The sequence below is a fragment of the Cherax quadricarinatus genome, chromosome 43 (assembly GCF_038502225.1).
Source record: "Cherax quadricarinatus isolate ZL_2023a chromosome 43, ASM3850222v1, whole genome shotgun sequence".
NCBI classification, from domain to species: domain Eukaryota; kingdom Metazoa; phylum Arthropoda; class Malacostraca; order Decapoda; family Parastacidae; genus Cherax; species Cherax quadricarinatus.
The window spans coordinates 15707426-15719352 of record NC_091334.1 but is presented as its reverse complement, the minus strand read 5'-3'; the positions used below and the strand labels follow the sequence as shown (position 1 = coordinate 15719352).

Here is an 11927-nt window from a genome sequence, read left to right as displayed (position 1 = left end):
TTGGTTACTACTTGTGTTGCAGGGAAATGTGTTGGTTACTACTTGTGTTGCAGGGAAATGTGTTGGTTACTACTTGCATTGGTTGCTACCTGTGTTGCAGAGAAATGTGTTAGTTGCTATTTGTGTTGGTTGATACTTGTGTTGCAGAGAAATGTGTTGGATACTACTTGTGTTGCAGGAAAATGTGTTGGTTGATACTTGTGTTGCAGGGGAAATGTGTTGGTTGCTACTTGTGTTGCAGAGAAATATGTTGGTTGCTACATGTGTTGCAGAGAATTGCATTGGTTGTATTGCAGTGAAATGTGTTGGTTGCTACTCGTGTTGCTGGGAAAAATGGGGGAGGGTTGATGTGTATGGTGCTAGGAAATAGAGGTTGTTGATACCTCCACTGCAGCAGCAGTAGTGATCGCAGGCACTACCAAAATAACACCTACTGACCGGCACTCAACGTAAGACAGTTTTGATGGAGGTATGTCACAGGTATACTCAGTACAGAGTCGTCATTAATTCATCTAGCACAGAGTAAATTGTGTGGCTGTGTCTGAGGGAATTAGAGCAGCACTTGGTTCAGGGTTGATAAAGAGGCTGCTAATGTAAAGACACAGGTGCAGTATCATGCAGCCTTTTAAAGACCAAAAAAGCACAGTGCCATGACTGGAACAATACACACACAACCTTGCATGAAGGAGAGAGAAGCTTATGATGATGTTTCGGTCTGTGTTAGCATGACTTGTAAATGGTCCAAGTCGTACCGAAATGTCGTCATAAGCTTTTCTCTTCTGTGTGTGGGTTATTTGTGCAGTCCACTATTATGTTACTTGATAATGTGACTTAATAAAGCCCACGTAGTTGTCTTCATTGTGTTACAGACCAGATAAAGTCCACTGTGAGTGCATAGTGTTAATTAACATATGTTGGTTTATCCATATCTTGTGACTCAGAAGTTGTAAGGTGCAGTGGTGCTCTCCCACAAGGGAAGATAGGTAGTGGTAGCCTCTGCATGACATTCATTGATACTGTGTGTGGATTTTAAACACTTATTGTTATTCACAAATTTGTGTTTGAGGGGGATTAAGACTGACTCCTCTTTAAGCTGCTTTTGAAATTTTTTGAGCATTCTGTGATCTTATGGATTTGTCTTCCTCTTAATCTCTTTTCTTTTTTTTATGCTGTCTTACCTCAGCACAGTAACAAAAATCACTGTTTTGTCTCTGTTGACAGTTTCTTCTCTTAGTTTATGATCATTTGAAATTATGATTTTTAATTTCTACCCCAGTGTTTTTTTTTTTTATCTTATGCCTCATCTACTTGATTTTTATATTTCTACAGTTTGCTTTGATGCATTTGCATAGTGCTCACCCTTCTTTTATTTGCGTGACTACCTCCTCTCACTGAATGTATCTTGTTTACTTTTGTATTTTATTTTTGAATGATCTCCAGCACTCTCACTAATTTTCCCCTAGCCAAGTTTTTAGTTGACTGTTGTTTTTATCTCTATTTTAACTTTTTTTTTTTTCCCTTCTAGTATTTTTTTATTTGTGTCATGTATGCATTTTAGCCCACCAGCCTGGGTGAGGCTGTTGTTTTGACTACATCACTGGTATACAGTACCATGTAGACACTCCTATGTCTGGTTCTTAAGTAGTGCCCGAAATGCACTGTATAATTAGTACCTTTATTTGGTGCCTAATAATCTGCTCATATTATTTGTATACACAAAGAAATAAAGCATTATTATTATTATTATTTTTTTTTTTTTTTTTAACAAGTCGGCCGTCTCCCACCGAGGCAGGGTGACCCAAAAAAGAAAGAAAATCCCCAAAAAGAAAATACTTTCATCATCATTCAACACTTTCACCACACTCACACATTATCACTGTTTTTGCAGAGGTGCTCAGAGTACAACAGTTTAGAAGCATATACGTATAAAGATACACAACATGTTATTATTATTATTATTATTATTATTATATTGTTGTTTGAACACCCAAAAGCAATAATTAAAATATATGTAATTCAATTTTTGGGGTTGTATTTTATGAAATAAATTTCCTGTGGGTGCTGGAGTATTGCAGACAAGGTTGGTTATGCACTGAGCATGTTACACTCAGCATTTTATGTGCTGTGAACATCACTGGTACATGTGAAAAGGTGAGTGTGTGTGTGTGTCTCTCTCTCTCTCTCTCTCTCTCTCTCTCTCTCTCTCTCTCTCTCTCTCTCTCTCTCTCTCTCTCTCTCTCTCTCTCTCTCTCTCTCTCTCTCTCTCTCTCTCTCTCTCTCTCTCTCTCTCTCTCTCTCTCTCTCTCTCTCTCTCTCTCTCTCTCTCTCTCTCTCTCTCTCTCTCTCTCTCTCTCTCTCTCTCTCTCTCTCTCTCTCTCTCTCTCTCTCTCTCTCTCTCTCTCTCTCTCTCTCTCTCTCTCTCTCTCTCTCTCTCTCTCTCTCTCTCTCTCTCTCTCTCTCTCTCTCTCTCTCTCTCTCTCTCTCTCTCTCTCTCTCTCTCTCTCTCTCTCTCTCTCTCTCTCTCTCTCTCTCTCTCTCTCTCTCTCTCTCTCTCTCTCTCTCTCTCTCTCTCTCTCTCTCTCTCTCTCTCTCTCTCTCTCTCTCTCTCTCTATCTCTCTCTCTCTCTCTCTCTCTCTCTCTCTCTCTCTCTCTCTCTCTCTCTCTCTCTCTCTCTCTCTCTCTCTCTCTCTCTCTCTCTCTCTCTCTCTCTCCCCCTCCTCTCTCCCCCCCTCCCCCCCCCCCTCCTCCCTGCCCTCCCTCTGTCCTGTCCTGCCCTCAACTCTTCCATTCTCTTGCTCTACCCTTATTCCTCTCTCCTTCCCTTCCATTTCTCTCTTCTTCCCCCATTCCACTATCCCTCCTGCCCTTCCTTTCTTACCTCCCCCCCTCTCTCTCTCTCCCTCACATCACCCTTCATTCTTCTTTCATAGCTCAATTTCCCCTTCTCCCACCCTCCCTCCCTCCCACCCTCCCTCCCTCCCTCCCTCCCTCCCTCCCTGTAAATGCTGCTCTGTGCCAAGTGCACCATTCACTATGCCCTTCTTGCATGTACTCTTTGGAGTTTTAGTGAGCCTTAAATAGATTAGTGTGAGCAAGTCTGGTGGGTGGTGCTTGTTGATTGTTGTTGTTGCTTGCTACTCTTGTTGTTTATTAGTAAATTGAATGGTACTCCCATGTTGATCTTTTGTGTTGTTTGCTTGTCTATGATGTGTCAATGTCTTGCTGTACTGTGCATGAAAGGTTGTGTGGTATGATGTGTGGGCGAGTGTATGTGTGATGTGTGAATGGCTGTATGTTGTAGTGTGTGGATGGTTGCACTTTGTGCTATGTGAATAAATTGTATGTTATGTTGTGCTGTGATATGTGGATGGGTTGTATGTTGGAGCCTTGTTTGCATTGAATTGCATTATTTTGAGAAATAATAGGTAGGGTTTATCAGTAGCTAGTTTTATGCTGCACATTTTAACCCCTTAACTGTGGCATACACACAAAAAAAAATCTATAGAATGAAAGAGCACATTTGTATGAATTGAATAAGACTAAAATGACTGGAATCTGATAAAAACTTATTATTTTTGGTGTTAAAGTTGGCAAAAGAAAAAAAGATCACTCGTTGGCAACAATGGCATGAATGTTCCACCGACATTTACGTGTTACAATTTATTGATGGCAAATTATGAATGTTTTTCAGTTTTTTAATTGCTGTTAATGTTTAACATTATGTACACAATGTTCTTATGATATTAGATGTGTTTCAAGGTGTTTTAACATTTCAGACTTGGAGAAGTGCTTATCCTGACACAGCTCCACTTAGAATATACACTATAAATTGATAAAATAATTATTTTTGTTCTATTTTTTATTGATCATCATCTTTCTTTCAACAAACTTGCCGTATCCCACTGAAGCAGGGTGGCCCAAAAAGAAAACCCAAAGTTTCTCTTTTTAACCTTAGTAATATACACAGGAGAAAGGGTTACTAGCCTCTTGCTCCTGGCATTTTAGTCATCTCTAATGACACATGACTTACAGAGGAAGAATTCTGTTCCACTTCCCCATGGAGATAAAAGGAAATAAACAAGGACAAGAACTAGTAAGAAAAATAGAAGAAAACCCTGAGGGGTGTGTATATATATGCTTGTACGTGCATGTGTAGTGTGACTTAAGTGTAAGTAGTAGCAAGACGTACCTGAAACCTTGCATGTTTATGAGACAATTTGTGTTCATAACACCTGTGTACCTTCAAAATTTTTGTAAAACATATATTTACAGGAAAATGTTGTAATACCACAATTGTTTCAGGGTGTGATATTCACTGAAACATGGAAGTAAATCATATTGACTTTATTGGGTTATCCTGGATTAAGTCTGCATAGTGTATTTTGTGGCTGAATTTCACTGTTAGTATCATGAAATTGTAATCAATTTGGAATGAGCAAGTCATCTTCCTGGCAGTTGCACACCCTGTTTGCAGGTAGGGAAGCTGGTGGTGGAACATTAGGTTCTGGTTTCATTGTTTACTGGTTCTAGTTTGGCATCCCTTGTGTAGTTAACTATGCTGTACTGTATGCACCTGTCTGGCCTTAGATTTTTACAAAGGCATGGAGAGGTTGTGGAAAACCCAGAGCTGTGCTGAGGTCAAAAATATTGGCAGGCGGCATATTTGAAGGTACATTATGAAAAATTGTGTACCAGTATGTCGGAGTTACTGATATCACCTGTGTACTACTACGTTATATGCACTTTGAAGATTAAGCAAGGTTGTTTTGTCACATTAAATAAACTTGGATGTTTTAGATTTAATTGAATGGCTTGTATTTTATACCTTTGTTTAATAGAATCATTGTTCTAGGCTCATTTATAATGGGTTGTTTACCATAGGTTTGATATGGGTTGAATTTAGCATGTACAATATATTTTAATGGTTCAAGGGATCACTACCTTTCTCCAGGTCTCAGACCAGACCTCTCTAATTGGAAAGGAAATAAGAACTATTAATAAAGACGAGAAGTAAAGATATTTGAATCCCAAATATAAATAAAGATTACCTATTGTTGAGGTTTTATTAGCTTGTTCTCTCTACTAGTAACAACTATCAGGTTAGCTGCGTAAAACGAGACATTTTTTGGGGCAGATAATATGACATTTTTATTACAACAGTATACCAGGAGCTGGCACTCGGGTGTTATCAAACTGTTCATATCTTATGTGATGTATTGACCTGTATTATTCTTTGTTAACTGTTTTTACCTATAGCTAATTATTTATGTTATTTATATTATTATTATTTATATTGTTTGTATTATTATTTTGGCTTTGTATAATTTTAAAAACAATTTTGTGTGCGATTGCAGAGTATGGAGGCAACGAAGGCACTGATGAACCACCACCTAGTGACAAAGCTGGAGCTGAGTCTGGAGTCCGAGTGCCGGCTCCTGCTGAAGCAGTGGTTGTCGCTACACTTCTCCCATCTGTGCAAGAGGTTCCTAGACACCCACCACATACACCTACAAAAGCCCGTCAATCTTCCACTGTAGACATCCCTATGCCCCTCCCTTTCCCCTGCTTACCATCTAAATACGTCTGCTCACCATGGTTCCAGATGTGTATTACAGTCATGTGACAAAGCACTGTACTGGCAGTAAATCATTGGTGTTGCACAAGTGAACGATGCGCTTTACAAAACTAATACAGTACTGTAATAATTTATTAATGTGAATTTTGTCTCAAGTTACAGCTGCTACAAGGAAAACAGTTGATGGCTGCTCAAGTTAATTTTTAACAATTATTTTTTACACGTGACCCTGCCCATGCTTGAACTTCAGAGATAGGGGCGGTTTTGGCTCAACCTCTTATTACTCCATATTTAAGTGACTTATGTGTGGAAATATATTTTGAAAAACTAAGAAATCCATATATTTTGGAGGAACATTATTAAGAGGATCAATTGGGCAGTTTGATAGCATTTAAACTATGAAAATTTGTGGATGTTCATTCCAGAATGATCCTCATTTTTTCCTGAATGAACAATTATACACAGAACAATGCAGTAGTGTGATATTCGCGAATAATGTCTGATGCTGTACCCTGCAGTGATTTGAGGCCTTTTTTGCAAACACTCCCACCCTCCTCCAAGTGGCTCCTGCTACTCCCACTTGGTGGGTTAATAATGTATAGTGTATAGCTAACTACTTGAGTATCTGCACAAGTGGTTACATTTAATATTTAGAGGCTGAGATAGTGTGGTGCGACTTAAAGTAGTACTGTACTGAGAAAAGCAGGGAAGCTGTTGGGTATCTTCCTCCCTGTATCTCAGTGTGGTGAACTGTCCATATGCAAACTTAATAAATCTGTAACATTCTCATGTACACACAAACTGGTCACAGGTAAACCAACTCATTCTTACACACTTTTCTGGAATGGTATCCAAGAATGTATACTACATCCACTGGAAACTGAAAATTCACTATATACATGTATAACAGTAAATACTGAAGGCAGGACACCACAAGCATAGCTCTGCTCTTCTTTATTTTCTCTCTCTACTCCTCTCCTCTCTTTTCTCCTTTTCCTCTCACCTCTTCTTTTTTTTTCCTCTATCTCCACCCTCCTAGCCCTCTTCTGTTTGTCTCTGTCTCTCATACACACACACACACACACATGCGTCTTTTGTATGTACATTGGACACGCTAGTGCACAAGTTATATTTTACATAAAGCTGTTTTATTGGAATGTGTTCCTGCAGTGTGAAAGTTTTGTATATCTCAAATGGATGTTGATGTGTGATTTTTGTAGTTGATTTTTATAGTTGAGAGTTGTTGATAAAGTACAACCTATATGCTATGGCAGTTCTTGAAATATATGTCATTCTCATGCAATGAAAGTTATTGAATTTTGATCAAATGATTTATTTTAATACCAAACCATAAATGTCTGAAATATTTCTGAAAGAATAGTTATTTGAATGAATTTGTAAGGGAAGTGACTTTATAATTTATATTCATTTGAATCCTATGTAAATATTTTAGTAGTTGGAATTTCTTATTCATCCAGTATGTTAATTTTATGGGTAAATTATTCAATATTTATCCCATGTATATTGTGTTCCTGTCTTTGTTCTGTATTTAGCCTAGTCAGATATCCAAACTATTATTTTTTCCTTGCTCCTGTGTATCATTTAGTACGAATTATGTATGACACTGGTCAGGCCACATGTTTTACGCAAGTTGTGGGGGCCGGGATGGCCAAGTAGTGCCCTTTATGATGTGCTTCTCGGCCCTTGGTATTTATTTTGACTTACACCTAACCTGTTTTTTTTCGCCTCATTGTTTTCCATTTCAATTTTACCTCTAGAATTAATATTTTTTATTTCTAAAAGTTATCTCATGACTTATTCCATTATGAACTCAATTTGTCTTTAATAATAAAAGCATTATTTATTGCAACTGAAACCTTTTTTTTTTTTTTTTTTTTTAATAAGATTTTGCTGAATTAAAGATGTGTGGCATTGTAACAGATCTCAGTGATTCCCCCAAAGTACAACCTTCACCACTTGCAACAACATTTTTTGCAACATCAGGCAAATGTATGCCCCTCCTCCTTGCAGCCTTCGTCTCTCCTTTTCACTTTAGTTCAGTAGTACACGACCCATTGTATATACTTATATTGTTTGTAAGTATAAATACATGCATATTTTCACCAATATATTATGCTTTTTCCTGTCCTGTTGAGGTTGTTGGTAAGTATGTACATTATTATGTTCAGTTAAAGTAGGGGAAAACTGTCTAATTGAAAACAAAATTCATTTAAAATGTATTAATTTGTTAGAAAATTGGCAAGTTTCACGTTAAGAATAAATTACTCTTGGGGGAAAAAAATGGGTAAGTTTTTGCCCAAAGAATCAAAGGAATTTAATAAAATTACAAAAATTCACCAGAAAGTTTTGAACTTTTATGTTTGAAAAAAAAAAATGTTAATTTGAAAAAGGCACTTGATACAGATACTTTCTCTTAGAGCAGCAATGATATTGTGGTGGGGAAAGAATGTGTGTTAATGTCTACAACAAGGTGTCCTTAACAGCTTAACAAATCCACATGATAGGTGGCAGTCAAAGAGATTAGTTAATTGCAGTAATTGAGTAAGCACACACTAAGATCTTGTTATATTCACTGAAAAATGATCTTTATTCAGGAAGTGCCTTAAATAATCAAGTTTCATCATCTTCCTACAAGCAGTTAAGGTAAAGTAAATCATTGGTTAGAATGCAATTAGACTGCACGGGAATGTCTTAGCATGCTTAAGAAATTCTTCTTCTTTCAACAAACCAGCCATATCCCAGCGAGGCAGGGTGACCCAAAAAGAAAAACAAAAGTTTCTCTTTTTAACTTCAGTAATGCATACAGGAGAAGGGGTTACTAGCCCCTTGCTCCCGGCATTTTAGTCTACCTCTTACGACATGCATGGTTAAAGAAATTATATTGGAAAAAATGTTGCACAGGTAAAGGACTGGTATTGAATGTAATAAAGCAGAAAAGGATCAATTGAAGTGCGAAGTCATGGTAATGCATGCTGTGCATTTCTTCCCATCCACCCCACAGCCTGTGGCTTAGTGCAGTACAGTAGTTTGCCTTTTGAAAGTGTCGCATGTAGTAGTGACTTGTATTTGTCTGTTAGCATTTTTTTATCACAACATTGTCTGGATATTCACCATGGTACCCAAGAGGACTACTAATGGTGCCAAAATTTCCAGTGTGAAGCATTGATGGTATCCAAGTTGGAAGTTTTAGATATGCTCACAAGAGGTTCACGTATCTGAGGGAATCAATTTCATACATAACACTCAGAAGGAATGAGAAGGAAATAAAAGAGATTGCGGAATGACTAGTATAGATTGTCATGTGCTGAAAAGAATGACAATGACATCATTATAGTTAAGTAAGACACACAATTACAGAATGTGTTATTGAGGAGAAAATGCAGAAAGGGGCCCCACTTCATGCTTAAATAATAAAGCAAAAAACCCTAGCATACTATAAAATTGTGAGAAAGAAGGAGAGCCTTCATAAAGTGTGTTTGGCAAGCCTTTTTCACTGAAAAGAACTACACAATACTGCGTAGCAATACTTCTAGAGGTATTGCTATGCAGCAGGATTCGGAGCAGATGAGGCCTTATCATGATCTGTATAAAGTAGTGCTAGAAATATAGAGCCGAAGTGCATTACAGAATATTTGGCCATTCCAGTACAATCGTCATCTACTGACAACTCTACAGCCACAAAGTAGGTCTACGTCAACCCTCCAGAAATGTCCAAGTCAACAAGTAACAGCAACCGTGATGTGAGGTAAGGAAAATTTATAATTCTTAATTATTATTTTATTATTATCACACCGGCCGATTCCCACCAAGGCAGGGTGGCCCGAAAAAGAAAAACTTTCACCATCATTCACTCCATCACTGTCTTGCCAGAAGGGTGCTTTACACTACAGTTTTTAAACTGCAACATTAACACCCCTCCTTCAGAGTGCAGGCACTGTACTTCCCATCTCCAGGACTCAAGTCCGGCCTGCCGGTTTCCCTGAATCCCTTCATAAATGTTACTTTGCTCACACTCCAACAGCACGTCAAGTATTAAAAACCATTTGTCTCCATTCACTCCTATCAAACACGCTCACGCATGCCTGCTGGAAGTCCAAGCCCCTCGCACACAAAACCTCCTTTACCCCCTCCCTCCAACCCTTCCTAGGCCGACCCCTACCCCGCCTTCCTTCCACTACAGACTGATACACTCTTGAAGTCATTCTGTTTCGCTCCATTCTCTCTACATGTCCGAACCACCTCAACAACCCTTCCTCAGCCCTCTGGACAACAGTTTTGGTAATCCCGCACCTCCTCCTAACTTCCAAACTACGAATTCTCTGCATTATATTCACACCACACATTGCCCTCAGACATGACATCTCCACTGCCTCCAGCCTTCTCCTCGCTGCAACATTCATCACCCACGCTTCACACCCATATAAGAGCGTTGGTAAAACTATACTCTCATACATTCCCCTCTTTGCCTCCAAGGACAAAGTTCTTTGTCTCCACAGACTCCTAAGTGCACCACTCACTCTTTTTCCCTCATCAATTCTATGATTCACCTCATCTTTCATAGACCCATCCGCTGACACGTCCACTCCCAAATATCTGAATACGTTCACCTCCTCCATACTCTCTCCCTCCAATCTGATATTCAATCTTTCATCACCTAATCTTTTTGTTATCCTCATAACCTTACTCTTTCCTGTATTCACCTTTAATTTTCTTCTTTTGCACACCCTACCAAATTCATCCACCAATCTCTGCAACTTCTCTTCAGAATCTCCCAAGAGCACAGTGTCATCAGCAAAGAGCAGCTGTGACAACTCCCACTTTGTGTGTGATTCTTTATCTTTTAACTCCACGCCTCTTGCCAAGACCCTCGCATTTACTTCTCTTACAACCCCATCTATAAATATATTAAACAACCACGGTGACATCACACATCCTTGTCTAAGGCCTACTTTTACTGGGAAAAAATTTCCCTCTTTCCTACATACTCTAACTTGAGCCTCACTATCCTCGTAAAAACTCTTCACTGCTTTCAGTAACCTACCTCCTACACCATACACTTGCAACATCTGCCACATTGCCCCCCTATCCACCCTGTCATACGCCTTTTCCAAATCCATAAATGCCACAAAGACCTCTTTAGCCTTATCTAAATACTGTTCACTTATATGTTTCACTGTAAACACCTGGTCCACACACCCCCTACCTTTCCTAAAGCCTCCTTGTTCATCTGCTATCCTATTCTCCGTCTTACTCTTAATTCTTTCAATTATAACTCTACCATACACTTTACCAGGTACACTCAACAGACTTATCCCCCTATAATTTTTGCACTCTCTTTTATCCCCTTTGCCTTTATACAAAGGAACTATGCATGCTCTCTGCCAATCCCTAGGTACCTTACCCTCTTCCATACATACAATTTTTTTTTTTTTTTTTTGGGGGGGGGGGCTATTGAGGACATTTGTGGAATAACCCTATTTTCTCAATTTTTTTCTGATTACGTATTTAGCTTTAAATTAGATTAAACACAGCTTTTCAGGACTGTAACCTCTATTCTAATTGATAGTCTACTTATCCTTTTATTGTATTTATTGGAAATTAATACAAGGTTACTCTGCAAAGAAGTATGTACAATACTTCTGGAGTGTTAAGAACTTAATACAGTAAACTTTTTCCTAAGGGAGGTGACTTGATGCCAGTAAGGAAGTCCCCTTTCCTTGACTCAAACCTGGTCATATATTATTTCCCTTAGGAGCTGTATTACCCCTTGCAGGTTTAGTGCTCTACCCCTTTCATTCCCTTGGGTGTAATAGTAATAATTATAACTCGTGTATTACAGATGGGGGCAGTGTGTTCTACAGTTACTCTCCGCAACTTTGTTTATGAACTTGACAACCTTATTGCTACGTTTCATGACTACTGAGAACGAGTATATTAAAAACGTTTTGTATAACTGTCTCCCAGGTTAATTGTCAAAGAAGGTATCCAGCACTGAAGTGGTAATTGCACATCCAGCAGTGACAAGAAGGTATTTCCACAACCTAGGTGTTCCATTCAAATACACACATTGTCACTTTTTGCATATTACACACTTACTCATTTGTGTGTAAGTCCATTTCATTGTTTTGAGTTGAAAAATTTACCAGATGCCAACAAATCATCTTGACGTACTGTGTGGCCCATCAGAATTCTATATTACAGCTTCTGGTCATCTGGACATTATGACAAGATTCCCATCACATCTTGAGTGGGTACCAGCATGAGGCTAATCAGACAATTCCATCACTATGCTGTCAAGTTCTGTTCTGCTGATCTGGGTGACCCATCAGA

General features: G+C 38.6%; 1 protein-coding gene across 5 annotated transcripts in view; it reads left to right on the top strand.

Annotated features, from left to right (window-relative positions):
- LOC128694285 (uro-adherence factor A) overlaps nt 1–7705 on the top strand; it is an 83714-nt gene extending 76009 nt beyond the window's left edge. For all 5 annotated transcript variants that reach the window (XM_053784352.2, XM_053784355.2, XM_053784356.2 and 2 more), the window contains one exon: nt 5356–7705. In XM_053784352.2, the coding sequence (XP_053640327.1) occupies nt 5356–5538 (183 nt within the window). In that variant the 3' untranslated portion in view covers nt 5539–7705. The remainder of the gene's footprint in view (nt 1–5355) is intronic.
- Nucleotides 7706–11927: the final 4222 nt, after the last annotated feature.